General features: G+C 42.5%; 1 protein-coding gene across 1 annotated transcript in view; it reads left to right on the forward strand.

Annotated features, from left to right (window-relative positions):
• The window catches only part of LOC104383481 (cell surface hyaluronidase CEMIP2-like), a 57,260-nt gene that overhangs the window by 20,406 nt on the left and 9,647 nt on the right, over positions 1-27,207 (forward strand). The window contains exons 15-19 of the mRNA XM_086620185.1: positions 33-68; positions 825-977; positions 2,848-3,025; positions 8,277-8,492; positions 16,581-16,789. Of these exons, the coding sequence (XP_086476311.1) occupies positions 33-68; positions 825-977; positions 2,848-3,025; positions 8,277-8,492; positions 16,581-16,789 (792 nt within the window). The remainder of the gene's footprint in view (positions 1-32; positions 69-824; positions 978-2,847; positions 3,026-8,276; positions 8,493-16,580; positions 16,790-27,207) is intronic.

A 27,207-nucleotide genomic window follows, 5' to 3' on the forward strand; every position in this document is an offset into this window, starting at 1 on the left:
TCGTTTACGCTGTTGTGTTTCTTCTGTCCCAGGTTTTCAGACAATGGAATTGGACTCACTCTGGCAAGGTAATTTCTTAAAACTTGCCTTCTTCCATTTTTTTTTTCCCCAGTGTAAGAGGCTCAAGGGTGGAAGCTGAGACACTCCCCTGGCAATTCCTGTAAGACCCAAGAAAACCTCACGTTTCCCTCCCAGACCACATCAAGTCTTCCCTGCACAGCCGTTAATACAAGGGGCAATTTAGCCTTTCATTCTTTTTGCCTCAGCATGTCTGGGGAATACATCGTAATTGCTGAATATTTCCTTTTGGACGGTAGGTCCTGAACCAGTAGACTAAACATCTGGCTCTGCGTTCGGGGAGACTTTTCTCCTGCTCTAGCCAGAGCAGCATTGCCCATAGCTTGTGTGCTGCCAGGGCAGGGTGGCTGGGATGGTCCCATTCGGTGGCACAGCAGGTCTCCTGCCTCCTCTGCTGGTGTCTATCATGCTCCTGCTGCTCTCATCTCAACACCTCTTGCAAAATCCCCGCAATGATCTTTGAGGTCCCTTCCAACCCTAGCCATTCTATGATTCTATAAATTATATCTCTATATATAGGGTAGGACTGGTTTTACCCAGACCTGTGCTATTGATGCCTGAGCACCAAGCTACCTTGACACTAACTTGCTGGTATCTAAAGAGATTTTAAAGCAGGTTGTTATACCAGTGCATGCACTTTTTTCCAAATTAAGAAAGAAATTCTACTGTGTTTGTGATGTAGTTAAAAGTGTTAATTAGTTAGTTGTGCTGTGCTGCATAGTCACCTGGTGTTTCTTTGCTTGTAGTGATGGGACTTTTCCAACAGATGAAGGCTCCAGCCTCGAGGTTACACGCTCCATTTTTGTTGGAGAAAGCAGCAACTTTGGCTCCCAGGGAGGCCAAAACAGCTACTGGGGAAAAGGGGCAAATGGAGAATACAGAACACTGCCCAGAAACAAGTGAGTTATTCTTCTGCCGTTTCTTCTTGGCATTAGCATAAGCTAGAAGAAAAGCCTCAGGAATGAACGTGACTACCAATGAGTAATTTATACCGGGTGTTCAAATTATTGCTTAGGCCAGAAATAAAAAGCATCCGAATAAACTCACTCTTCAGGCCAACAGCTTGAGAGCATTCTTGACTGAATGTGTTTGATTTAATTTTCTGCTTAATTTATTAGTCACTGGAGAATGGATTAGAGAATCTGAAAGATACCAAATGGCTTTTGTGCAGTGCTTCAGTAGCAGAGCGTCGAGCTGATGGCGCAGCTCCCATACACCATGCTGCTGTCCCTCCTGCTAGTGTAGCTGGGCAAGCATGGCTGGTTTGACAAAGGAGAAGCCATTTTTCACTATTGCATCTTGTTTCTCTTTCAATAGCAGGATGTTATTTTCTATTTTGACAGCAGCACAGCCTCCTTATTAGCAACCATGGTGCCTACCCACATCCCCATAGCAAGACGTGCTTCCCCAAGCCTAAATTATACCCTAGTATATGTTTTAGGTGATGCTCACCAATCATTAATCCTCCTATGAGGAATATAAAAATAAAAGATGAGCAGTACTCAGCAGACATGCCATGCACACAGCCCTGACTATACGTGTCTCAGCCGTAAGTGACACAGGAATGGGATCTGTGTAGGACAGCAAGAATAAATCAGAGCTATCTTCAGTTATTATTGGTGGTGTTATTTTAATTGCAAATGCAAAAAAAAACTCCTTTGCAGTTCTGACAAGCTCTAATAATCTGTAATATTGTTAAGCAATATACTCTTGGAAAGGAGTTTGACAAAACATCTGATATCTGTCCTTTTGTTACGCCATAGTGCAAAACGGGATGTGAGGGTTCTACCAAACCCAGCTGCTGGGATAAAAGCTCTGGAAGTTGAAGAAGAATTATTTGGTCAAGAAACACTGTTTGTGTCTGGTGTTTCCAATTGGCAAAATGTTTCTGGGTGTCTGGGGCCAACCAGTAAGAAAAATCATCAAACCTGGGCCTCAGTGCCTCCCAGGCTGGAGAGAGCCTGTGTGCCCATGCGATGGCCACTTTGTGGCTTTCAAGCCTGAAAAACTCCTTCTGGACTCGGTAGGCATTGACCTACCTTTCCATGCCACTACTAGCCAGCTTCATTATCGTCTGCAAAGCTGCTGCAGGCCACCCTTTAATCAACCACAACCAGGGCCAAGCAAAACTTGGCACCTTCCCAAAACACACCATGGAAGGGGTGAGTCCTTACCTGTGACTCGAGTGATGTCTCCTTCAACACTGATGTCTTGACAACATATCTATGGACTGATGCTGCAGAAATTGCTTTTCTGTACAAATGCTGTGGACTAGGTCCTAAGGATCTCATGGCTTGTATGGAATGGAGAAACTGTTCTGCACTACTTGGTACTTGATTCCAAGGGGACACAGTTGCCTCCAGGCAGTCTGACTGATATAATTTTTTCAATCATGCTAATGTTTTCCTGAGAAACCTGTCTATCCTGGAACAGGAAACCTGATGGCAATGCTGCCATGCAGCCCTCTGGGTCTTCCTTGTGGTGATGAACCCCTGGGTTGCTGGGAACAAGGGTTTTGAACTGCTTTACCCCAGCTTATGAGCCTCAGGCAAGCTTACGAGCAAATTTTTTTTTGGCCCTTGAGCCTTATCCTGTAGAGGATGTTCAGCAGAGTTTCGTCTTTCATTAACTGTCATGTATTGGGATCCGAGTCTTGGGAAAGGAAACGCGGTTTAGCTACTTTTTAATATCTTCCTGTGCTTTCAAGAGAAGACTCGGAGTTTGCCCAAGCTTTTAACGCAGGACTGTGTTTGTTTTTAAATCTCGCAGGACATTCCCTATTCGTGGATTCCAGATTTATGATGGGCCTGTCAGGATGGCAAAATGTACTTTCAAGAAGTTCACCCCAACTGTTGACAGATACTCAAGTGCCATCGGGTTCTTCATGAAAAACTCCTGGCAGATGAGCCCTCAGAATAACGTGTCGCAGATCCTGATGGAGAAAAGTGTACGTAAGAAAAGCAGGAGTGCGTACTGTTAGATGTGCAACTTTTTGAGAGTTTTAGAAGCAGTGAGAGACTTATCCTAGAGCAGGAGTTTCCAGGCAGCAGTGCGTGTTACATTGGTGCATACCATCAATTTATTTCACAACACTTCTTTTTTTTTTTTAATGAAAGTTATTTTTAAGCCAGTAAAATGTGAAGGTATCTTATGCCTGGGCAGACACACTTTAAAAAATCTGCATTAGAGGAATATTTCACCTTGAATCCAGAAAATCTAGAACATTACTCTAAGCTGGTGCAGCATTACCAGCTTTTATATGCTGAGGACCTGGCCTCAGAGGTTGAGGGAAACACAAATGAGATGTTGGGAGGCAGAAAGCTGGAGTACAGTTCTTATCCAGAAATAAGCAAATGCACTTAGAAGCGAAGCCGTGGACCAGTGTCTGGGGTCAGCAGTGAAATTCCTGTGGAGCACAACAGGGACTTCCCTTGAGCAATGACAGCAGAATGGGGCTCTGTATCTCTGCCTTGGCAGGAGCTGTAGGATGCTGAGCAATTCCTGTCCTTGTCCTAGATTCCTGCAGGGATTGTGGCCCTGCACGCTTGGCTTGGGAAATGATAGATTCCACCTGGCTCGATCCCAGGGATCATGACCTCTCCTTAGCTTTTTTCAAACAAGGTCCATACTTGTTAGGATGTCCATGAACTGTAGTAACTTTGGCTTGAGGTTTGGCTTTATGTTGAGGAAAATTTCCATTGCTCTGGGATTGACCAATATCACTCCCTCTGGCCAGCAGTCAGTCTGTCCGTCCCCTCCCTGGTACACTTTAGACCAACAACAGGAGGGTGTTTCATGAAAGAATGATGTTGATTGCAGTCACTTGACTGCTCCTCTAAAGAAAACACAGTTCCTGAGCATTTCAGTAAAGAGATCTCAGTTACCTTAGATGCTTTAGGGAGCTTTGGATGAAGAAAAAGGGCTAATTTGCTGTACCTTCTTTATGTTCTCCCTTGGGGAGGTGGTTATACGATGACCGTAGGGAATATGAATGAGAAAATCACCTGGAACTGGGGAGGGGAGCTTAGAGAAAAATTTATGGTGAAAAAGTTTGATTGATGGATTGGAAGAGTGTGGAATTTTTCCTCCAGTATGGGTTTAGGACTCTGTCCAGCAGAATGGTTTTAGACAGATGATATCTGTGCACTTCAGCAAAGGGGATGATTACCTCTTGAATGGCTGAAAATGCAACTCTTTAATACAGTTGCACCGTTTGAGGCCAAGGAGCCTGTTAAATATCCCAGCATTTTTTGTCTGAGAGGCAATTTAGTACTGCAACACCTTTAAAATCTGAGGTTTTTCAAGGTAAAAATGGTCAGAAGACTTACTAAATACTTCTGCAAAGCAAATTAAAATAAGACAGTGTCAGCCCATTACAAAAAAAAAATCCTGATTACGTTATCCCAGTAATTATTTCTTGTATGTGCATTTCCAAGAAATATCTGCTTCTGAAGTTGGTATTTTGCCAACTTAAAACTCATTTATGTTTGTAACCACCTGCATCCCAGCACTTTTGACTTTGATTCTGTTGTATCTGGATTGGATCCAGATGTGTTAAATCTGATTTCAGACTTGAAGGACCATGGTTAGTTTATTGTTTTATTTTTAATTGCTATATGGGACAATATGTCTTTGACTAGTTCAGATGGAGCCTGTAGACTGTTTTAATTAATTTTCCATCTCCAGGCTTCATTTTATTACTTTTAAAGGGTAGCTAAGTGATAATTCCCTAAAGGACAATCATTTTACTGTTGTTTTTTAAGAAAAAATTAAACATTACTGCAAGTTGTATAGCGATGACAAAACTATTAATCATGCTGAAGGAATAATTGTATAATTTATCAGACTAATCAGCGGATTGGATAGACAACAAAATAATAAAGCCAGTCAGGTCTTGTTTAATTCCAGCATAAAAATAACAGTCAAGTAGAACGGACGACCTAAACATTAAGCTCCACAAAAAGTATTCTAGTTGTCTTTCTGTTGACAAACCTAAATCTCACGTATGAAGGTGTATGTGCATTTATCAATAGCAACATTATTGCTAGGCTTGTTGGTTGGTTTGTTTGTTTTAAAAAGGGTGGTTTGTGAGTTATTTCAAAGCAGTGGAAGCAGTAGTTGGTCTTAACCCAGCTGAAGGCATGACTGATGGTTGTGGTCTCCTGTAGATCTGGTTACTGTCAGTCAGTAGGACTTGGAGAGCTCAAAGGAGATGGCCTCAGCCCAGAACAGAGCCATGCCTAAACAGGACACTTGTGCATCATTTCTTAGGAAGACTTGACGTATCTCTTTTTTTTTTTTTTGTCATAAAATAGCAATCTATTCATCCCTCTGTCCTTTTGCTGCACAGCTGCTGTAGAGCGAGGTGAGGAGCGAGAGGTTGCGCGTCACCTTTTGGGCTCCCATGAACAAGGCCACCTTCAGCAGGTGCAGAAAACTCACAAACTGTCCCAATTCACATCCATTTCTAATAGTCCCTCTGGTTACTTTTCCCCTGCAGCCAGGAGCTTAGGGTGGATTCAAGCCTATTCTACTCCTAGCTGTGCCAATACTACGGCATCTCTGAAATTACTTGTGCCAAAGAAATCCCAGTGGTCTGTCAAGTGGGTTTGTGGTCCACAGGAGAGCTCAGAGAACTGGCTTGTGGCTGTGGTCTAGCGACTCCCATGGGATTGCAGTCCTGCCTGGCTAAGAGATGGGCGCTTCCTAATGTTGCCTTTACTATGTTTAGTTGTGTTGTCTTAGTGTTGGGCTTCTGCGTCAAAGCAGAAGTTTGCAAACAGTTCATGATGGGAAAAAGAAAAGCAGACGCTGAGTTGAGGTGCCAGTCTGTTGTCCCCTGAAAAAGAGAACAGCAAAAAGAGACCCAGACCCTAGAGATTCCTGACCAAAGGGACCTTGCAGGGTGAGGGCTCGTATCGCTCCAGCAGAGTAACACCCGTGCAGAGTCTTTGCGTGCTGAAACAGAGGAAGATTCACACGGGTTGAAAATGGTTTCCTTAAAATTATAACAGTCATATAGTGATATGACTTTTTTCGGGAGCTTGTGCCAACACTTGAAATTTAGAAGAAGTTGCAAGTTATTATGACATTTTGCAGGACGTTATTAATTTTCAATATAAAAAGTGTTTTTCACTGCAGTCATCAGGATTTGTCTGCAGGCGTATTAGGTGTGCTGCCTTTGGACAGGTCGAGTCAGCATATTCCTAAGAGATTATGCCCTCTCATAACCGTCATCTGTCAGGCTCCAGACAGGTAATTCAGGTAACCTTTATATCATGTTGCTCCCAGGTAGTCCACACCTAATGAAAATTAGATGTCTAAATAGCAGTGTGGCAGCTAGATGTGACCTGTCTCTGCACCTTCTTCTAGCTCATTCCTAGCTGCGCATGGACATACCTGGTGAGCTGAGTCTTTTTTCTGTTCATGTGTGTTCATTTAGAGAAAATTACATATTTTGCCATAGCTGTAGCTGCAAACTCAGCGCATCCCTTATGCCACAGTGTACAAAAGTAAGGTAGCCTTATGAAAGAAGTGACACTGCTCATTAACTGATTAACTCATTTCCTTTCTGACTTTCAGACTTTTTAGAGGAGAATGTTAGAAATCAGATTAGCGTTAGCACCAAAACTGTCTGCTGCTGGATGAAAACACTGAAAGTGTTAATCAAATGTAAGCTACGCTGGCTGGGCCTTAGTTTTGAAGTACAGCTGGCTTTGTTCTCCTGCCTTGTGAAGTGCTCATTTTCATAGGCAACTCCAGAAGTGCACTGTCACAAAGTATTTATAATGGAGCTTTGAGATGCAGCACAGCGTTTGCATTTTTTTAGTATCTCCTCTTTTATAAATTAAAACGAAGAAAACAAAACAACTTTTGGGATCCTCCTTTGCCAAGTAGCCCTTTGGGCAAAAACATCCCACAGTGCAGTAAGAGAAGGTTTCAAAGCACTCAAAAAGACACATTAAATTTCCGTATATTTGAGACTCCTTTAACTGAAGGTGTTTCAGGTGTTTGTTTATGAGACTAATGCCTAGACAAGGATGTGGCAGAAAAATGGTTCTAAGCTCTAATTTAATTTTCAAGGAATAAAGACTTTTATTCTGCAAGTAGTTCTTGCTGTAGTGGTCATTCTTTTTAAGCCAATGGGACTTTCCATCTAACTCAGAATCACAATGACCCTCCTATTCTCCTAAGCTGTTCTGTTTATTATTGTTCAAATAAAGCCTTTAAAGCCCTTAGTAAACTCGCAGCCTAATCCTGCTGACCCTAATTCTTGCTCATGTGCATAGTCCAATTAAAATTAGTTGGACTAAATGGAACGAATTACAGTCCTTTGGGTCGGTGTGATCCAGTCTCTATTTATGCTGTCTGTTTTGATACACATTGCTGCAGGATTCGTTCAGAGTGCTTGACCCGGAGTAATTATTTTCTTGATTACTGCAGAACTTAATCGTTGCACACCGCAATAATTTTCTCTGCAGACATTAAAATATTCCATGCCTTTTTGCCGAACATCTGCAGTTTCCTTGTTTTGCTGGATTTTCATATCAGGACAGATTCTTTTACTTAGCTACTGAAAATCTTGAAAACAGAGCTATGCACAATGAGGATAATGCTGCTTCCCGTTATTTCTCTTTCCTAAAAAAAATTCTTCAGGGAATATGTTAGAATGCGCACAAGAGCCAATTCTGAGAATTGCTGTCACTTTTATGAGTTTTATAAGGTTTTAAAGGAACAATTAGAAAAAATGGCACTCACAGAAGCGCTTAGAAAAGCCGTTAAAATAGTATGAAAAATTCACCAAATATCTAGTAATTTTTGTTTCTTTAATCACAGCAGTGATACTCCTCAGTAAATTTCATAATCTTCCAGTACTTCCCTAGCCTTTGAGTCACCCTTTTCCTTTTGCACCGCACAATTTATTGTTGTATGATTTCAAGGAATATATAGTTGTGTGGGTGCATTTCAAAGAACCCAAAGTTTAATTTTTGTGAAGATATCTCCTGGTATTAAGAAATGAGGGGGAAAACCAATATAGTCAGAATTTTTTCTAAATAGAAGAGGCAAAACAAAACTCTTACTCAACCAATAGAACTTTCTATTCTAGCTGTATCACTGCCTTGGCTGTTAAAACACTACAAACCCAACTCTGTCCTTAGAGCTAATCAGTAATTTTTCTTTTTATTTTCTCCTGTTAGGTTGGACTGAAAGTGTTTTTTGGCAGATCGGGCCAGTGGTTTGGAAACAATGATAATGATGGTGACAAAATGTCTGTCTTCCATGATCTGGATGGCTCGGTGACAGGGTATCCGGACACTTTTATAAGCAGAGCAGACAACTACTTGCTGCGTCATCCTGGATGTCTCACTGTCCCACGCTGGAACGGGGTGATGTGTACCGGGAAATTTGCACAGGTAACAGAGGGTTCCTGTAGGCAACGTTGCTGGGCATGTTGGGTGGGCGCCCTCGGATAGTCTGCTGAGGGGTGATGGAGTGAAACCTACTCAACACTCCATAAGATAAGAGGTGAATAATATGTTGAATATAATTTTACTCCTCTCAGTGTTATCTGCCTAATTCCAAGGAGTCGGTAATGCTCCTGATGTGCAGCTGCCTGTAATCCATGGCTGCAAGGAGCCCTGTCTTTTCCCATTGCCCACAAGAAGCTGCAAGTTGAAATCTGGTTGGGGGAAAGTTTGGCATTTTCTAGTTCTTGCTTCCAGGCATTTGTGCACTCCATCATGGGGCTCCAGTGGATAAGTCTGGTGAATCTAGTTTCAGTAATGGAAGATGTCACTCCTCTGATGCATCCCACTGTGCTCAGGATGGTGAAATGGGACGGTCAAGAGGCCAGGGGATGGTCAGTCTTAGGTCAGGGTGTTCTTAAACCTTCAGAGCTGTTTTCTTCAGCACACTTGAAACTTTAACTGAGATGTCAACACCTTGGTAGAAAGTCCTTGGTACCTGCAAGTCCCGGGTAACATTTCAGTAGGAAAAGAGAATGATACATGGAGGCAAAATGTGACCTCAAAATCAGATTATGATTCATTGTATGTTGCTCAAATTTCAACAAGACCAGTTTTTTGTGTGCAGATAGAGCATACTGTAAATACCTGACTCACCACAGCTTTCACAATCACCTGTTAGACATTACAAATGGCTCTCCTTGCTCCTCCACTTTTAAAAGATAGTAATGTATTTACAAAAAAGATATCCAAGCCTTGGACACCGTGCTAGGTCTCCTCCCTCATTGTATTGAACAGGCCAAATATTAACACGCTGTGTGGCAGGTGTGTGCAGCACTGCACGGTTTGGGGTTGGAGAGTGGGTACTGGGAGCCCTCATGCAAGATGAGGCTTTTGAGAGGACCATTGTGTTCCCCCAACTCCTGAGAACAGCCCCGCACTGTCAAATAAAGGCTGTGGTGGGGTGCAGTGCTGGATATGAAAGGCAAGAATGGAATATGAGGTGATCTTAAAATAAGATTGGAGTTCAGGAGACACAACAGGTGTTATTTGTTTATTTATTAAGAGTCTTCTGTGCTCTTGGGAGCATGCTTCAAACTCTTGTCTCATTGTAGACATTGCTCACACATCAGCAGGTGCGGCACAGGACAAAACTCTGCTCAAAGTCACTGAAGACCAGACAGTGCTAAAATTACTCCCTGAAAGGAGTTTCCCTTTGTAACACGCAGCTTCGTGAGCAGGGGATTAGCAGAGCCTGAATTCCTACAAGTTGCACCTCAGGGTGGGTTTCAAACCTAGACTGATGGGTTTTCCACATTGGAAGATTTCTGAAGGTGCTTTCTCTGTGGCTTCTGTGATGTGTAGTAGTGTGTGGGCTCACACATCGGATATTCAAAGCACTCTGCTCCCCTTTCTCCAAGAAACTTTCTGCTTGAAACTTTTGGGAATGCCATTATCTTTGAGACCTCTATGCCTACATAATATGTGCAGAGTCAGATCCAGGTTATGCATGTATCCTTAAGCTAAAAAAGCCTATATGCGTTTGCTGTAGTTGCACAGCAGAGAGCAGGAATTGCTGTGTGAGTGCCTAGGTACTCGGCTTGCGTCCCCTGGTTTGCTATTGACTAGACAGAAACAGGATCAGGATCCTGTGAAACACTCCCATTGAATTAGGGTTTTGTGCTGGGCACTTACATTTTGCTCTGTGTCTCCAGAGGAATGATATTCTCTGCTCTGGCAACCTAACAGTTAAATTCAGAATTGTAAACAAGTAGGCATTTGTATTTTTATTTCTATTAATAACCTCCTAGTTATGGCACTTTCTGAGGTGAGACGCTTTTTCCACCATAGAAAATTTCCTTGGCTTGGTTTTAGGCAAGCATAAACATTTGCTTCTCTGGGATCCGTTACTTCCCAGCGTTTTTCAACTAATCAGCATCCAGCAGGATGAGCAAAGTTCATGTTAAATGCTTTGCTTTATGGCTTTTGGGTAGGGATATATATATGTGTGTGCAGGATGGAAGAAATTGGTCTCGTGCAGTGGGGTTTCACTTAATTTAGAGGGTATAATTGTTGGAGTATTTCAGTTTAACTCTGATTCTCAGCACCTTGACAAACTGATGATTTGTTCGTGTGCTAAATTCTGAGTGTCATACCTCAGATCAAAAGCCTAAAAGAGTGAATCCAGTCATGAAGAAAGACCGTTTGCTTTGATCTTAGCAAGTCTATTACAAAATCTGTTTTTCTTTTCCTTTTCATGTAGCTCTGGTAGACAAGAACTTTTATGCTTCCCTAGCACAAGCAGGTGAAAATATCCTTTCAGTTCAAGGAAATAGTGACTCTCATATTCCTGCTGAACTGGGCCCAAGATAGTCAGCCTTGGGTTGGGCTACTTGGCGTAGAAAAATGAGATCCAAGCCCTTCAGCTAACATGGCAGCCAAATCCTTTCTGAGAAAATTGCCTGCAGTTCAGTTAATTCCTTTCTGCTTGGTTTCTTTCACTCAGTTTTCATGCTCTTCTTCTCCTGGATGTAATTTGCCCAGGAAAAGAAATGCCTGGGGAAAACCTATTCCTCTGGCAGCATTTCCGGCTCCACAAAATCCTGGGGATAGGCTTTCCTGAGGATGTTTTAATCTAGCAACTTAGGCTGACATTCCCACCTTCCTGCGGCTGGTTCATGGCCCTTCTTCCTCACCATCTCCAAGAAGCATCATGCCACCTTCCCCACGTGGTGTCCAAGACCTTCCTTTAACAAGGAGTACTGAGAAATACCTTGTGCTGTAGATCCAGTCTTGCCTTTCTCTACCAAAAAAAAGGGTTCTGGCATCACAAAATTTACCCAAGCAGGAGCTATCAGGTCTTTCTGTCCTCCCATTTTGATTCTGGAGCCTGTAGGGTTGGTTTTGTGCCAACAAGACCAATCCCTTTTTTTTTTTTTTTAATGACAGCTGAAACTCTCATGCTGTAATGTAAATAAAGCGAGGCTTTGAGGAAGAACATTAAATAGGAGGAGACTCACAGGGAAATCATAAGAGTTGGCAGCACCACATCTTCTGGCAATCTGTGTGAGTCACTCAGACTCTGTCAGCAGGGTGCTGAGGTCCTCGGTGTCCTGTCAACCTGACTTTCAGCTGTTGCAAATGCCAGTAATAAAAGAAAACTGTAGGGAGAGGCTCGTCCCGTAGTTCTCTCCATGTAGGTGGTTGAGATTTCCAACGGCACTGAGCTGGAGACTCCTCAACACCGGCATTACTTATTAAAACGTAAATGAGATTCCTAAACCATTTCTGATTTTTACATAAATGGTAAGACAAGTGCCTTGTCTCCCACCAGGCAGTTGAAGCTGTGCACTTACTGTTGCCTCGCAGTCTTCACAGCAACTGAGCAGGAGAGGCTGTGAAACTTCTCTTTTTTGCTGTTAGTCTTTATTACAATAAGCAGAGTTCTTTGGCATTACATACTATTTTCTTTTATGTACTTCAAAAAGTGTTAGACAGTCATAAGAGGCTCCTACATAGCTAAATTAATATCAGTTTTGACTTACCTGAAAATCGATACTTTTAGGTAATGCTGTTGATTTTTCACCAGTTCACTTAGTCACTACCTTACTGCAGGCTGCTGAAATAGAAATTCTTCCACTTCTGTCAACTCTGTTCTTGCAGTGAATGTTTGCAATTGCACTGATCCCACGTCTCCGAGTTACATACCTTCAGCTGGTATCCACTTGTGTGTTCAGTGCCTGTGTAGCTGGTTTTGGTGCTGATCCTTCTAAATGTAAAGCAAACGAGAGATGCAGTAGGTAGTGAATGGTGCTGTTCTAAGCACTGGCAGAACTGTACAATCCCAGGGTATCTGCAATGCTTGAGAATTGTCAGCACCTCGCAGACTGGGAAGAAGGAAAAGCCTGCAAGATATTTTTCAGCTAATGGTGTCTGTATTTGGACAAAGAGATCCAATTTGGACAAAGAGATCTGATAGACATCAATGGAAAATCAAAGTAGTTTTGCTGATGTCAGTGACATCCTAGCATGTCCTAGCATGTCTAAGAGAAAGGAAGATTTTTTTATTTTTCTTTCTGAAAGAATTTTAAAGTCTTCACTTGGAAATTTTATAGAGAAAATGTTTTGCCCTGGGAAATAAACCATTTTTGAACAGTTGAACAACCAGGTGGAGAGAAGGTATGTTTTGAGGTTCTCATTTTTAAGGTATTTTGCTCCAGCTTGACAGCTGACAGCACAGCAAGACAAAAAGTGTTAAAGAAACTAGAAAGCAAGCAAACCTTTTCTCAGAAACCAAGATTTTCTGTTCCAATATTTTGCATGTTGCTTATCTTCATACTCGCTATGCAGTTGAATAGCAGATCCCCCATGAATTGTAAAAGAACTTATCTTCTCAGTTTCACAATCTACTTGGGAAAATTGCCATGTAAGCACAGGGAAATCTGACACATCTTTTTAGCATGAAGTGTTAAGCAGCTAAAATGACAACTATGTCCATTAAACCATCCAGGCAAGTAGAAGGCTCACATTTTATAACATTTTAACTAGCTCTTCTTCTACTATATTAAGCTGTCACCATTTCTCATATTTTAAAGTATCTTTATGACCCACTTTCTTCTCTTAAATATTTTGATAGAACTAACCAAAAATTATGGAGGTGTTGCTAAGGAAGATGGATTTTTCGTTCCAGAAAAAAAATCTCTTGTTATCCTCCTTTTCACTCCTATTCACAAGTGTTTTGCCCCTGCAAAGGTAGATACAAGGAAGAAAAGTGATAAAGTTTTCCAAGTTCAGTTCAAGTGAGTGAAGGTGTCGCTGAGTAAACGTGTTGCAGAGTAAAGGCTGAGGAAGAAAGAGGCCATGTTGTGACATGCGAAGAGCACTATGCTGGGACAGTAGCTGATGTTTCACCCACCTGGGGCTAGGGGAGCTCCAAGGGTTCTTTTTACTTCATTCACCTCATTGGGAATTAAAAGCAGCATTTTGGTCGATGACTTTTCTGGGATTTTTCTAAAGTAATCTGTTGGTCTCGACTGCAGTCCTAAAGGGGTAACAAAAAATGAGTACTAGGACTGACATGAGTCAGCATCACAGAAGAGAGGTGAAGGATTTCATGGACAGGGATTGGATTCCCCTCTTTTCCCTTGTTCCCTCAAAGGATTGGGGATGCCCAGAGAAAGGGATGAATGGGAAAATGTGGGGTGCTGCTTTCTCTGCAGCTTGGTATGTTCAGGAAGGACCAAGCCACCAAGACTGTGGTTCCCGACCTGAATCCAGTTGCTGCAGGAAACTTCTCAGCCAGTCCCTGCTCCCAGTCGGAGTCCGCTTGATGCTTCACTGGGGAGAAAGAGTCTCTCTGTGTAGGATCTAGATTGCTGGATCAGGGCATTTACGTACTGTGATCTCCTTTAGTAATAAACATTTTGCAATATCCACCAGATATACTATACTGTATTAGGGCTGAAAATTGCATCCTTGGTGGCTTCCAGTTCTGGAAGGCATTCTCTCAGTGGCCACTATTGGTCATTGCAGGAGACAAAGTCAGTTTACAAATATTTGTGGCATTTTTCCTTGCCCTAGAAATTACTATTTCCTTCTTAAAATAGCTGTCATCGTTATCCTTAATGTCAGACCTGTGAATTGGTCCCTAGGCACTTGGGGGAAAATGTTACCAACAAATCTCTGACCCACTTTCCCCATTATCTTATTGCAGCACACTGCAAAACTCTTCCAGCACTTTCTTGAACTCTCTAACAAATCATTGTAGTGAGCAGCTGAGGCCGTGCATAGCATTCCCTCTCTCTCTTTTTTTTTCTTTTCACACAAATATCTTAAACTATATAGGAATCTTTTGTTCTTGATAGTTTGTAATTTAGGAACTCTTGGGCTCATTGAATGCACATCCTTCCTTTCTTGGTCTTTTTTCTTAGTGGTGAATTTAATTTTGTAGTAAGTGCACAGCAGCTACCATCTTAATATTTTGTGTTTGCTGGAGACATATATTAGAAGGAAATAATGTCAAAGTTTAGAGTGATAGGACAGAAACTCTTGCCTCTTATCCAGAAAGACACAAGTGGGCCATTACTTTGCAGTGTCAGAGTTCATTCCAACTGTTCTTTGTCAGAAAATGCTGGTTTGATGGAGAACAATTAATACATTAATGGGATTTCAGGTCTGAAGGGACCTTACTGATCACCTGCTCTGACCTCAGGACTTACCATCCGAGTGGGGACAAGAAAATTGAAATTTTTTTGAGATTGAAATTGGTTTATTGCATTGCACGCAACTGACTTTCCAATCGTGGTTTGAATGTGAAGGGAAAATAGGTTTTCCTCCTTGGTTTCATAGATAAAAAAGATCTTTAATCAGACTATAAAAATAATTTATTCTTCCTTGATCCATCAAGAATGAATAAAGGGTCTGCTGCTCAGAGATTGTTTGGGTGAACTACTCGATGAAGAGTTTCAGCTGTCAAGAAAAGCTTGTGTTTAATGCAATTCTGGGATACACTTTAATCTCCAGAGGTCTTCAGATACCACTCAGGGTAGATTCTCATCGTTCAAGTGCAAAGTTGTGGAAGGACGAATGGACTGAATATACAAGAAACACAACTACTTTTGGATTTCTTTTTTGACAAGGGACCTAAATTTTGACTTGAGCATTCAGCATGAGACTGCTGAATTCAGGAGTGAGACGGGGAGTTGACAGAGATGGTCTGTCTTTTGGAGGTGCTGAGGAGCTCAAACTCAACATCAGGAGCAGGCACAAGAGCAGAGTCCTTCTGAGCATGAAAGTGGAACTGGGAGCTGAACTGGCTAGAAACCCCAACTAAAATAAGCTCATATATAAACCAGTTAGAGACTGTTTTTGCAGAGCTTTCAATCTCCGTAGACGAGAGGAAGAGAAGCAGATATGGAGCTGTGAGGGGCCAAGGTCTCATAGCCCCACATTAGAAGGTGGATATCCTGATAGATGGAGTCTTACCCTCTCTGCTGGTCTTGGCTGTGCTTGTATCCTTGCCTGTGGTGTTAAAATCTGTGAAGAGACTACTGCCTCTGTTTTGATCTATCTCAAAGACAGAAATTGAGTTTAAAAATGGTTTTGCTCAATGAATGCTCATGTAGAAGTTTAGACTTTTCTGAGCTAAAATGTTGTGGGTTTTTTTTTTTTTTTTTACGTTGGGTCTTTTAAGATCTTGATGCGAAGAGTGCTATCCTACGTTGTAGGAGAGTGAAGGAAGCAGGATTATAGGTGTCCTCACCTGCCCTCAGTGCACTTGAAACTCTTCAGGGAATATGACAAGCTGTCTGCTACAACCTTGCGTGCCGAGACACATTTGTATGACTAACTGTGCATCCTCCTTTTGCACTGTAATTTCACATGGGGGAAGCAGGTGAACATCATGCATTCAGCCTTAAAGCTAATTTTTGCCACATGAGCATACAACTGGAGTGTAGATTTGTAACTGGTCTGTAGATTTGAACTACAGACCAAGGGCACCTGTTGGTCCCTGCACAGAAGAGCCTGTGGAACATGGGGTATTTAGTCTGTGAGATCATGCAGTCAGGCCGTCGAGTTTTAGCCCCCAAAATTTCAGCCTGGTCTGCTACTTGTGAGTGAGATGTGGATTCCATTAGATAACTGGACCTGATCCAAAGCCTGTTGAAATAACTTAAGAGTTTTCTGTTTTTTCAATGGAATAAGCCTATTTTTAAAGTGCAGCTATTTGAATTAATGAAAAAGAGTGACTTTGTAATATTTCCTTGATTACCCTTGTCCCTTAAGATTTTTGAATAGCGAACATTTTTATGGTGCTGTACGATTCATATCTCACTTCATGGTGTCCCCATGAATGGCTGCAGATGCTATTTCTGTTTTACCTTTTTATTTGAACTGGAAATATTTCAGTGACTTTCCAAATGTTCTGAGCTCTTCATTGGCAAAAAACATTTACAGGCAACGATGATCAAATGCACATGTTATGGCTGAGCCTGGCTGGTTTAATGGATATGTTTGTCATTTTCCTTTCACCCTCAGCTTTATATTCAGGCCAGACGCCCTGAGAATCTGACCTTATCCATTGCCAGAGCGGCATACCATTCCCATCCCTTGCGTTTGCAAGGCGTGAACAGAGGAGCACCATACCAGCAGTACCAGCCCGTCGTCATGCTCGAGCAGGCTTATATCATCCAGTGGGACGGCAGAGCACCTGAGGATATTATCCTGTACCCAATCAACTTCAACAGGTACTGCCCTATGTCGCTAGAAAATGTTCTGTTTTCCAAAGTTCTGGAGCTTTAACGATTTCCCAGGTAATTTTCAAGTGACCTTTCAAATGTCTCAGCGCTTTCTGAGAGCGCAGAAGCAAGGTGTTAATGGCTGGCACTTACTGATGCCGAGAGGTGCCTCTGCTTTCACTTTATTCTAGCTTTTTTGATGTGCAGAGACATTTCTTCTTCCAGAAAGTTTTGGGGCAGAATCCAAGTAAGCCCTGGCTTGCTGTCCCTGAAATCTCTCCAGAAGAGCTCTGGCTCTTGTTCGTTTGTTTGTACTAGTTGCTGCACACATAATTTGTCTCCCATATATATAAAGTGCAGAAATACATCAGAATGTGCACAGAGCTTCGCATGTTCTGTAATCCAAATAGCACTGCAATCGCTGTTTCTTTTTACATAAAGTTTTAAAACATTAGGCCTCCGTACAGCAAAATTGTAGGCTGTGCTGTAGTTATTTCCCATGTTTTCTTCTAACGTTATGTAGAAGCAGGGTATATCCATTTTAGATACTGCTTTTTTCCCTTGCAATCCGTTTGATTTTGCATCACTTCGTTTATGGTTTTTAGTACTGGTTCTTCTTCAGTGAAATTACTTGTGCTTTGCACTGGTACAAGGGTTAGGAGAGAGCCCTGCAATCCAGTCAGCTTAGCGGGGGGTTTGCACAGATGACATGCTGCAAGAGGTGAGCACCACAAAAACACCTGGCCATCACCTTGGGTTCTCCAGTTTATGTGACTCCTCAGTTGTTGATAGAAATGCAGTACAGTAAAAGGACAGTTATGCAAATGAAATCTTCCGTGATTACACGCAACCCAGCCACGCACGGGCTCAGATTTGCAGAGCAGGTTTTAGATAGTTGACATGAAAGAAGTCAGAGGTGCTGAGGATGTGAAGCAGCACGTACTGCTGGTAAATGTGGCGGGTTCCCAAGTCCATCCAGTATTACCCACTGAATTCCACACCCATCCTTTGCTCCTCCATCAGAGTGCCACTGCTATGGTTTTAGCTTGGGGTAGTTTTGGCAAAAGCTTGAGCTCTATTTGGTTCCCCTGAACTTTGGAGCTGAAGAAATTTAGGGGAAAATACTGTCCTTAGTTCCCATTATGAAGCCTGTGGGAATGTAGCTGAGAAAAGCAGTGTTTTCTCTTTATACACGCCCATTATAGCGAGTGACATATAGCTGGTCCTCTTGATTTAATAATGTAGCAGTGGTAGGGCCATGACCGAGTCACTGGAGGATCAGTGTTTGGACACTTCTGTCACAGAGGAATTATTAGAATTAAATCACTGTTTTCCCTATCAATGTATCTTTGTGCATGTTAAGGAAGAGGAAAACCCATTAGTCACTCATGGACAAGCTGAGCTTTGCAATTATTATCTAACTTAAAATGATTAGCTATTTCCTTGCAATTGCAGAGCTAAATCTTCTGCCGGGTAACTGATGGTTACTCTGTCACTGTGCCAATTAGCACTTGCCAAAGCTTTGGTTCACCATCTTCAAGCACAGGTTCAAATTTGAAGGCAGTTCTGGGTCTTTGCTACAACTCAGCTTGAAGTTCAGCTCTTGTTCAATCAGAAACTTAACTGTATTTTACTGTTGAAAACCACAATGTGGTTGCGGTTCTCTTTGTCTTGTGTGAAACCAGTTAAGTTATTTAAAAAGGGCAAAGGTTTGTAGGTTTTTCTGATCCAGAAACAGTTGGCAAGGTATGTGTTTTTGAAGAACTATGAACAGGAAATATACTGTAATGAGGGAAACCCACATTTTATTTAATTTCATTTAGAGTATCTTGCTAAGAAATAATTAGGAATGAAATGTGTGGCTGCTCTGTGCACACCTCAAGTATGCTGGGTGCTAACGACTGTGAGACTTGAGGCTGATGCAATGGCCGGCAATGGTGAATTGTCCAGACTACATCTGAAAACACGGAGAAATGACATTCCCGTGGAAGGGTAAAGCAATTGAGATGAAAAAGAGGGTTTACAGGTTTGAAGGAAAACAAGTGCCTGCCTAAACAGTTCCATGTATGGCCTTTATTAAACATTGTTTTCTAAGCATTTTTGGAAGGGAAGAAATCTCAGATTGTGGAGCCCAGAGTAATCAGAGTTAGAAAATCAGGGAAGACTTTCACCTGTCTCAAGTGGCTTTATGTTTCGTTTGTTCTTTTAAAATCTGAAATACTGAATAATCTGCCAAAAAAATGAGCTCTTAAGATAGTAACATCTGTGCAGAACATGTGATGCAAACAAAAGAATGTTTGATGAACTTTAATAGCAATATTCTGGGATTAATAACTTCATACATAACCAAGTGTACAACTAAACTATTTTCAGTCTTGTCATTGTAAAAAGATGGATGGATGGATATACCCGGGATGCTGCCTTTGCAGACAGACAGCCCTCATGCTTCTGGAGTGGTTTGCTCTACGCTGGCTAAAGGAAGGTCAGAGGGGAAATAAGGAATGTGACAGGGAGATGTGTACCAGGATTTGGATTTCTGTGGAGGTCAGGCGTAGCACTGATGTTGAATACTTGCATGATTAACTCTTTCCCTGCCTCTGAAACACTGTAGAAAGACCCAATAGAAGTCATACCAGTTCAGATGTCTATTAAAGGACTGGAACGTCCGGATTCCTGGGGTGGGCAGGAGCTGGTTGGGATGAATTCATGACTCAGCTGAAATTGGCAGCACTGCTTTCCGTGAGCTGCAAATCTTGTCCGGTGAGTTCAGAGGCACCGCTTGGGCGGATTTACTCAGCGGAGGAGGACACCAGTTAGAGCACAGTCACCGAGCAGATTTTTCTCTTTCTATCGTGGGCACCTGAAGGTACTTGTGCAGTACCTGTGTCTTCCTCGCACCGATCCAAACCGTGTTTAGAATAATTCTTCAGTTTCCTCACTTCCATCAACATATATAGCTAAACCAAACAAAATTTCTGTCTCACGCGCTGCCATCTGCAGCCATGGGGTGCAAGTGAGCTCTTTGGCACATGCCAACTTCCTTTCCAATGAGAGGTGTACTTGTTTGCATTTGTCACTAGCTGACTGATAGGCAAATGTAAAGCCATGGTGCAGAGCCACGGGCTGTGTTTTCAGGCTGCTGGGGAGCATGGCTATCTCAGCAGAAATGCCCTTATTAAGCTATAGATAGGGCTGTCTGGCTAACAGCTGGGACTTTCCCTGAGAGGATGAGGAGGTGGCTGGGTATTGATGCTTCTGGAAAGAGGTAATGCAGGACAAGTAACTTCAGAATGTTTTGGCAAGTGAACAGAAGGAGAGCGCTGGCTGGGATTTTAATGACCAGGAATGAAGTGTGCTCTAGAGCCAGTCTACATCTGCTGAGGACTGCTCTCATCGAGCATGAAGCATCTATGAAACCTTCATGTACAGAGACCTCAGACCCCTTCTCCATGGTCTTCATATCTTTGTTGGAGTGGTTTCTGCCCTCTCAGAGTTGTTTGTATGTTTTCTTGGGTTTTTTTCTGCTTCACAGAAGAATGAGGATTATCTGAAAAACTGAATTAAGGGCTTTGCTCAAAATTACTGTCCCGGGCCACAAAGGCCTGCAGAGAGCATCAAACTTGTTATGAAAGAGGAGAGAAGCTGATAAATCAGGAGGAGAAGATGGAAAACATTATTTGGTTGCAAGTAAGTGCCTCCTTTCAGGTGCTGGAAAACAGTACAAAGATTGGCCCTCCGCACAGTGGGCAAAGTCAAGAATGAAGTCCTTCAATTTAATGACCTGGGCTTTGTGTGTGTGCAAATTTCCTAATCGCAGAAGCAGCTAAGGCAAATACTATTATCAAAGGCACAGTGCTGTTCAGTAAATCAGCCAGCCTTCGTGCTATCAGAAAATCTCAAGATAAGAATGAAATCTCTTCAAAGCACATATCTGAAGTATAGTGTAATAAGTTGTGTTGTTGAAGCAGCCTGAACAGCAGTGGCAATTAGATGAAACATTCCTTGTTTTTAATGAGCACAGGCAAATACCTCTATACTTGGTCTGTCAAGGCTCAGAGGGAAGGGTTTTCCCTTATTAGGGCTCTCTGCTGTGATTCAACTGAGAATTCAGGGAAGTGTGAGAGGCTAATAGTATAACGAGGGTAACTTTTGCAGGTAGATTGCGACAGTCCTGCAAGCAGGGGCTTTCCTCTGTTCTGCACTGCTCCTGACAGATGCTGGCTCCAAGGGCAGCGCAGGGCAGCCTTCCTCAGGCTCTCTTCATCGGCCTCCTCTTAGCTTCACCTGGACGGTGAGCTCATAATATTGATGTTCTTCGGTGCCTTGTTGTGGGAGTTGGATCCTTATGAGAGCCTTTAAAAAAAAATTAAAAAAAATTGGCAGAGGAGGGCCAAATTTCTTGTCAACAGCAAGCAAAAGGGCAGATGCCCGTGTGTGTGTCTGGGCATGTGTTCAGCCTTTCCCCTGCCGTGATGTTTGTGCAGGGATGGGCACAGGTGCACTGCTCAACTCCGGTGTTTGCTAGGCTGGAGTCCTGCGCTAGGGCTGGTTATCATATTCGCCAGTGAATAATCTAAGTCGTCTGGAAATTCATGAGTTTGTGTCTAAATTCTTCATTAAAAATAGTGGAGACTTTGGACGCTGGGTGATATGAAGCCTCCAGAATGCTGTAACCCATTCAAAGGTGGAGATTCCAGTGCAAGCAAACTTAGGCAGCCCATGTCTGCACCGAGACTCTGGGGGACTCGTTATATTTGTATTTGTCAGGGCTGTGTAGGTAGGTGTTTTTCCTAAGGCTTCTTATTCGGTGCCAGTCTGATTCATACTTTCAGCTACTTGTCATTTTTGCGATTAAATTCCTCAGGGGTGATAAGGTCTGGAGGAAAACAAAGATAATGAGACAAGACTAGAATGTGCTTGTTGCAGACTTGCCCGGTTTATGGATATTTCCTAAAATGTTTCTTTTTCAGATTAGCTCTAAATGAGTTTATCCTCTTGCTTCCCAGATTGATAAATGCACAGGAAGGCAAAATTAGTATTTCAAAGTGGAGCTAACAGTTTAAGGCTGTGACTGCTTTCTCATTCTTGTACGTACATGAGTTCTGACCTCGATCCCCTGGATCTGGATGTAATACAAGTAACACCAGCACTATTTCCAATAATAATAAGCAAAGTGCTACTTTGGTTTCATAGCCTGCCCCTCCTGATAACATCTGTAATTCAGAGTTAATCATCCACACAACACAGAAGTCAGCAGATATATTTGAATTCCCTTCTGTCTATTTAAATCCCTTAAATTACCTACAGGTCAACCAGTGGATGAAAGCCACAAGATATGTTTTTTAAAATTGGCAAGAATTTGCCAGTCTGGAACCATTTGTCAGAACGCCAGGTTGCAGATTGCACTGTTTTAGTGCAGCTGGGCCAAAGCGTGTGCTGATGTTGCCATGTTCGGGCGATCCCAAAGCACCATCTGTGCCTCCCTGTCTGCATCCCGTGCTGCTCTCTGCCTTCCACAGCTTGAGCTTCCAACTGGCCTGGTGGCAGTGGCCGGGATTCACAAGATAACTCTGAGGAGAGACGTCCTTCCTGAGCTGATCATTTTACAGCAGGAATTAGAGCAATCTGAGCGTCAGACAGTCCCCAGATGGCCATGGAAAACCAGACTGCTTGTCACTTTGAAGCCTGGCACATGAAACCTGAAGGTTTTTCCTTGCTTTGACCCTTCTCCTGGCCCGCAAGGTGGGACTCAAGGCTCCTCAGGGCCACCAACCTCTCCTGACCTGATGTGCATCCGAGGCACAGCAGCAGGAAAATACCAGATACACAATAGTCAGCAAGAGAGTACTTGAGAACGCATTAAAAAAAGATACAAATTGAATTGGGATATGATTCCTCTATGAAAGCATGTAGGGTGGGAAAAAAAGATGATAAGATGATGTACTGTATTTAAATGCAGGAAGTTCTTATTTTTGCTTGAATACAATTGTCTGTGAGCCAAATGCTGTCTGAGTCAGACCCTGGTTTCATGAGTATCAGCAGAAGCGTACCTCAGGGCAGGATCCCTTCTATAATTTGTTGAGCTTCACAGAAGCAAAAATAATTCTTTTTGCCTAAGGAGGCACATGGATAAAACCAAAAATTTTAATTTGTGTTAAGAGTTGGCCTATGCTTTTGAATTTTTAATGGAATTTCCTAAATGGCAACATTTAGGAAAGGCATTTAAATCCCAATACATACAACTCCAGTTAGCCAAACACATACCTCACTTGTTACTATCCCCGCAGCAAGCAGTCTTCCAGAATTGGCTATCTTTAATAACAAGGTCCTGAAAAAAATTGCTGGATTTCCGCCCAGTCACCATGTTTATCATTGCAGGGGGTTTGGATGTGTTTAATGAACTTGAGTTGAAGGCAGAAAATTAAAAAGAAATCTAGAAAAAGAGAAGGAGTGAGTGACAGCTGTGGGGAGCTGGTGGGAAATGTGGATTCAAGGGAAAGGGCTTGAACCGAGAGAAAGCGGTGAGGACATGACCAGGTTCCATGCAGCCCTTTTTCTGCTCTTTTCAGCATCTGTGAGATGTGAGGGTATTTCTTGCTGGTGATGAGGGTATTTTTCCCACTGGCGATGCTGGTTGGAGAGGAGGTGGCTTGTCTTGAAAGCAGGTTTTGCGCCGGAGGAGATTCAGCCTGGTGCTGGGCAGATTGTTGTGAGGCTGGAAGATGTTTTTGGAGAGAAAAAACAGCTGTATCCTGACTGAGAGCAAGGAACATTGACCTCTGAGATTTGTTCTTGGGATGAGTTGGAGACTGAATTGTGGCTTTCCTTTTTTTGTCTTTCAAAGTTCAAAATTCAGCCTGTGAGAGACAAACTTACCAAAGCAGCACGTGGAGATTTCTGCTTAGTTCTCATATTATGTGCAGGAAAGTTACAAATTCCCAGTCATCTCACTCCCTTTGAAAGTTCAGCTCACGTAGATGATGACCAAAATGTCAGAGGTGTTGTTTTTAAATAGGAGTAATAACGGGGGAGACTGACTCACTGGATGAAAGTCTCTTGTTTTTTTGAGCACAGGGAAAAAAATAACTAATTTTTAGTGGTACTCTATGGCATTCCCTCATTAGCTTACCCCAGATTCTCATCAGTGAGATCAGGATTTGGCCTGTACACTTCCATGGTCATCAGCTATGTGACACACCATGTCACTAAACATGGTGGAGATGTTTTCTAGTGTAATATTCATCAGCTTAGAAGTTCCATTAGCTAAAATACAGCCAGGATTGACATCCGGCATAGCCAACAACCCCAGCACTACATCATACCCGTTTGCCCAGGACTGATACTCCATCTGATGTTGTCAAGGGCCACGTTCACAATATTGAGCAAGTGTTATTTGTCCTCTCCCAGGTGGTGAGAGTCCCAGGCATGCACTCCTTCTACGTCTGCTCCAGCCAAATCTCATCTCCAAGTTACATGACTCGCTTCACATCCCACCACTCACAAAAGCCTCCCCTCCTTTGCCTGTTTGATCACGTTTCTCGGAGTGGCTCTGCCTTTGGGAGTTTGGGGTTGAGCTGGGGGGTTGTTCTGAGGGTTGTAAATGAAGTATGTACGTATGTACGTGCAGATCTGTATCTACCACATGTCCAAGAACAGGAAACCTCTAGCCTGCCTTTTTTTGCCTTTCCTTCATCCTTTTTTGCTATTGCTTATCCCAGGAAGCCTGCCCATTGCCAAAACATAAGAATAATTTTTTTAACACTTTGTCTGATGTTTTTGCTTCACCTGAAAGAGCCAGAACTGCAAATGCCAATATCCTGGTGAAAAAAGAAAGGCTTCTTGGGTTTGTTTCACCCAACTATTTCCAAAAGGAAAGAAACAGGCTAAATACATTCATAAAAATGCACAAAATGCACTGTGGGGATTGTTGAATGACAGTAACAGAGGGGCAGAAGTGTCAGGTTTTATACACGCTGGTGTCGGCAGGCTCTCAAAAATTTTCCAAGTGGTGTTGGAAACTGTTAGGACCTGCTAAGTAGTGACTTTTTGCTGGTGCATGTTTAGCTTTTCTCCATCAAATTAAGGTTTTTTTTTTTTTGTAAAAACACATAGGAAAATGTTGGCCTGATGAAGAACAAGACTGAAAAAAAGAAAGAATAATGTTCCTAACTTCTAAAATGGCCTGAACTTTATCACTAGAAAAGATTGTGAACACAGTTACTTAGTTGTTAACTGTTTCTTGCTTTGCTTTTCCCGGAGATGGTGAAGCCCTGTTCAGCCCCACAGCAGGAATTTTGGAGGGTTTATGGTGGATTTTGTACAAGCTGAAGAAACAGAACTGAAGTAAAAGAACTAAATAGGAAGCTGTTAAAATACCACTAAATTAAAAAGAAAATAACCACCTCATCTTCTCCTATTTTTACCTAAAGGATAATTTCTAATACCTTCCCTTCTCACATCTCCTCCCAAGCCCTTTGTTGTGGGAACGTACTTATTTCCATCTCTTCCTCCACAAACTCCAAAGTAGGTGCTTTTCATTTGATCTTTTCAATCTTGATGTCATTTATTTCAGTGTTTCGCTCAGCCTGCTCACACGCACGCTGGGCTCTAGCACTCATATTCCCAAATGCCCCAGTGACTCAAGACAGTGGCAGCTGTGGGTTTTTTCACACTTTTTTTTTCTTTCACCCTCCAATTGCCTTTTCTAGTGCCTTTCTCATTCCCTGGAGAGGCGGCAGTCGGTGTAGCACAGTACCAAAGCTGGTTCCCAGCATCTGAAGGAGATGACAAGCCCTTTTTTTGTGACGGTGTCTTCAGGGGATGAAATGTGCTAACGCAATGCAAATCGCCCTTATGAAACAGCCAAATGTCTTGGGACTCTGTCCTAAAAATATTCCACAAACATGGCTCTGGTGCATTTCTTTCATTTCCTCTAGTCGGAGGCCAAATAATCTGAAAATATATCCGTTTTCTAGCTGTCCTGTGTTATGACACAGCTGGAGTTGGTTAAAATCTAGAGGGCAGTATCTGGCTTAAGCTGATGGGTCTTTGTGTGGCTTTGATTTATTATTCTAGAACAGCCTGTCCCCTCTTCCATCCTGTAGATAGTTTTGTTTTGTTTTAGTGAGAAAACCAGAAAAACACTGAAATAGCTTTGCTTTTGTGCTCTCCGTGTGTAATGCAAAGTAGAGATTTAGGCATGCAGATTCCCAGATTTCTCCGAATCGAAGTGATTTTCCCCCCATTTATTGCTCTGCAGGCAGGGGTAGGCAGTGGGTTGTTTCAGAGGAGCCTTCAGAGAAACTTTGTCTTCCTCAGCTTTGTAGGGCCCAGAAAGACAGCTGATGAAGGAGATATTTGTCTTTCTTTAAGCCAAATTTATATCCTCACTTTTTAACCAAGAAGCCAGGTAATTAAAGGAATGCGTTTAAAGCCTGAATGGTTTTGGTAATACAAGGAAAGCCAACCACAGCACTGGTTCAGGCATCTTGGTGTGGCACACTGAACTACTTCAGAGGCTAGAAAGAAAAAAAATAATTAAGCTAATTATCTTGGTATTCAGTTTTTCTTTTCAAGTGTAAATTTCTTGTGGCTTTCTGCTTTGCACAGCACAAGTGCACCCCGTGGACAGGAAGGGTGTCGGGGTTTGTGGCTGATCCTTCCCATCAGCATCCGAAGTGCACCATAACTGCACCTTTTGGCTCTTGAGTTGTGTAACAAAGGTTTCTCGTTTGGAGCCAGTTTTTCTCTCCGTGAGGGTGGCAATGTGAATCATAGGATAAAGGAAAGCCACGAGGACAAATGTTTTTTGTAAATGCGTGTGCTGAAAGTGTGGGACATGAGAGGTGAAAGATGATTTAACTTTACCCTTAGTTATTCTAAACTGACATTGAAGAAAGAGCCCGAGAAAGGGAAATATTAATGGAAGCCATAATAATAAACTTCGCTGCAAAGTGGAGGAAGCAGGTCTCTTTAGACTGTGGCTCTGGTTCAAGTCAGAGATTACTTTCTAATTCCTGAATCTGTGCCCCTGGTGAAACGTCTGTTGGATGCTGATTCCCTCTCCCGCAGCAGCTCCGGATGAACTAAAACAAGCCCCGGCTGCCCCGGGAGATGCGAGTGGGTATGTGACTGGTTGTACCGCAGCCTTATGAGGCAAGGAAGAGAAAACCTCTGATTTTAAGCCATCCTGGCACCTGACTCAAAGTCCTCCAAGGTCGGCTGGGGTCCCTGGATCAGTCCTTCGTAATAAGCAGCTGTTGATTCCAGACAAAGAAAAAAAAAAAATATCTGATTTTCTTTGGCTTTGAGGATTTGTTGTGCTTTTTTTCAAGGAGTAAGAGAACCTCAAAGGAAGTTTCTTTGTTTTCCCCTGAAGACTGTACTCTTGGCTGCAGACCATCTCCCCTGTACTCAAGCCCTTAAGT

Source organism: Tauraco erythrolophus, chromosome 14 (assembly GCF_009769465.1).
Source record: "Tauraco erythrolophus isolate bTauEry1 chromosome 14, bTauEry1.pri, whole genome shotgun sequence".
Lineage (NCBI taxonomy): Eukaryota > Metazoa > Chordata > Aves > Musophagiformes > Musophagidae > Tauraco > Tauraco erythrolophus.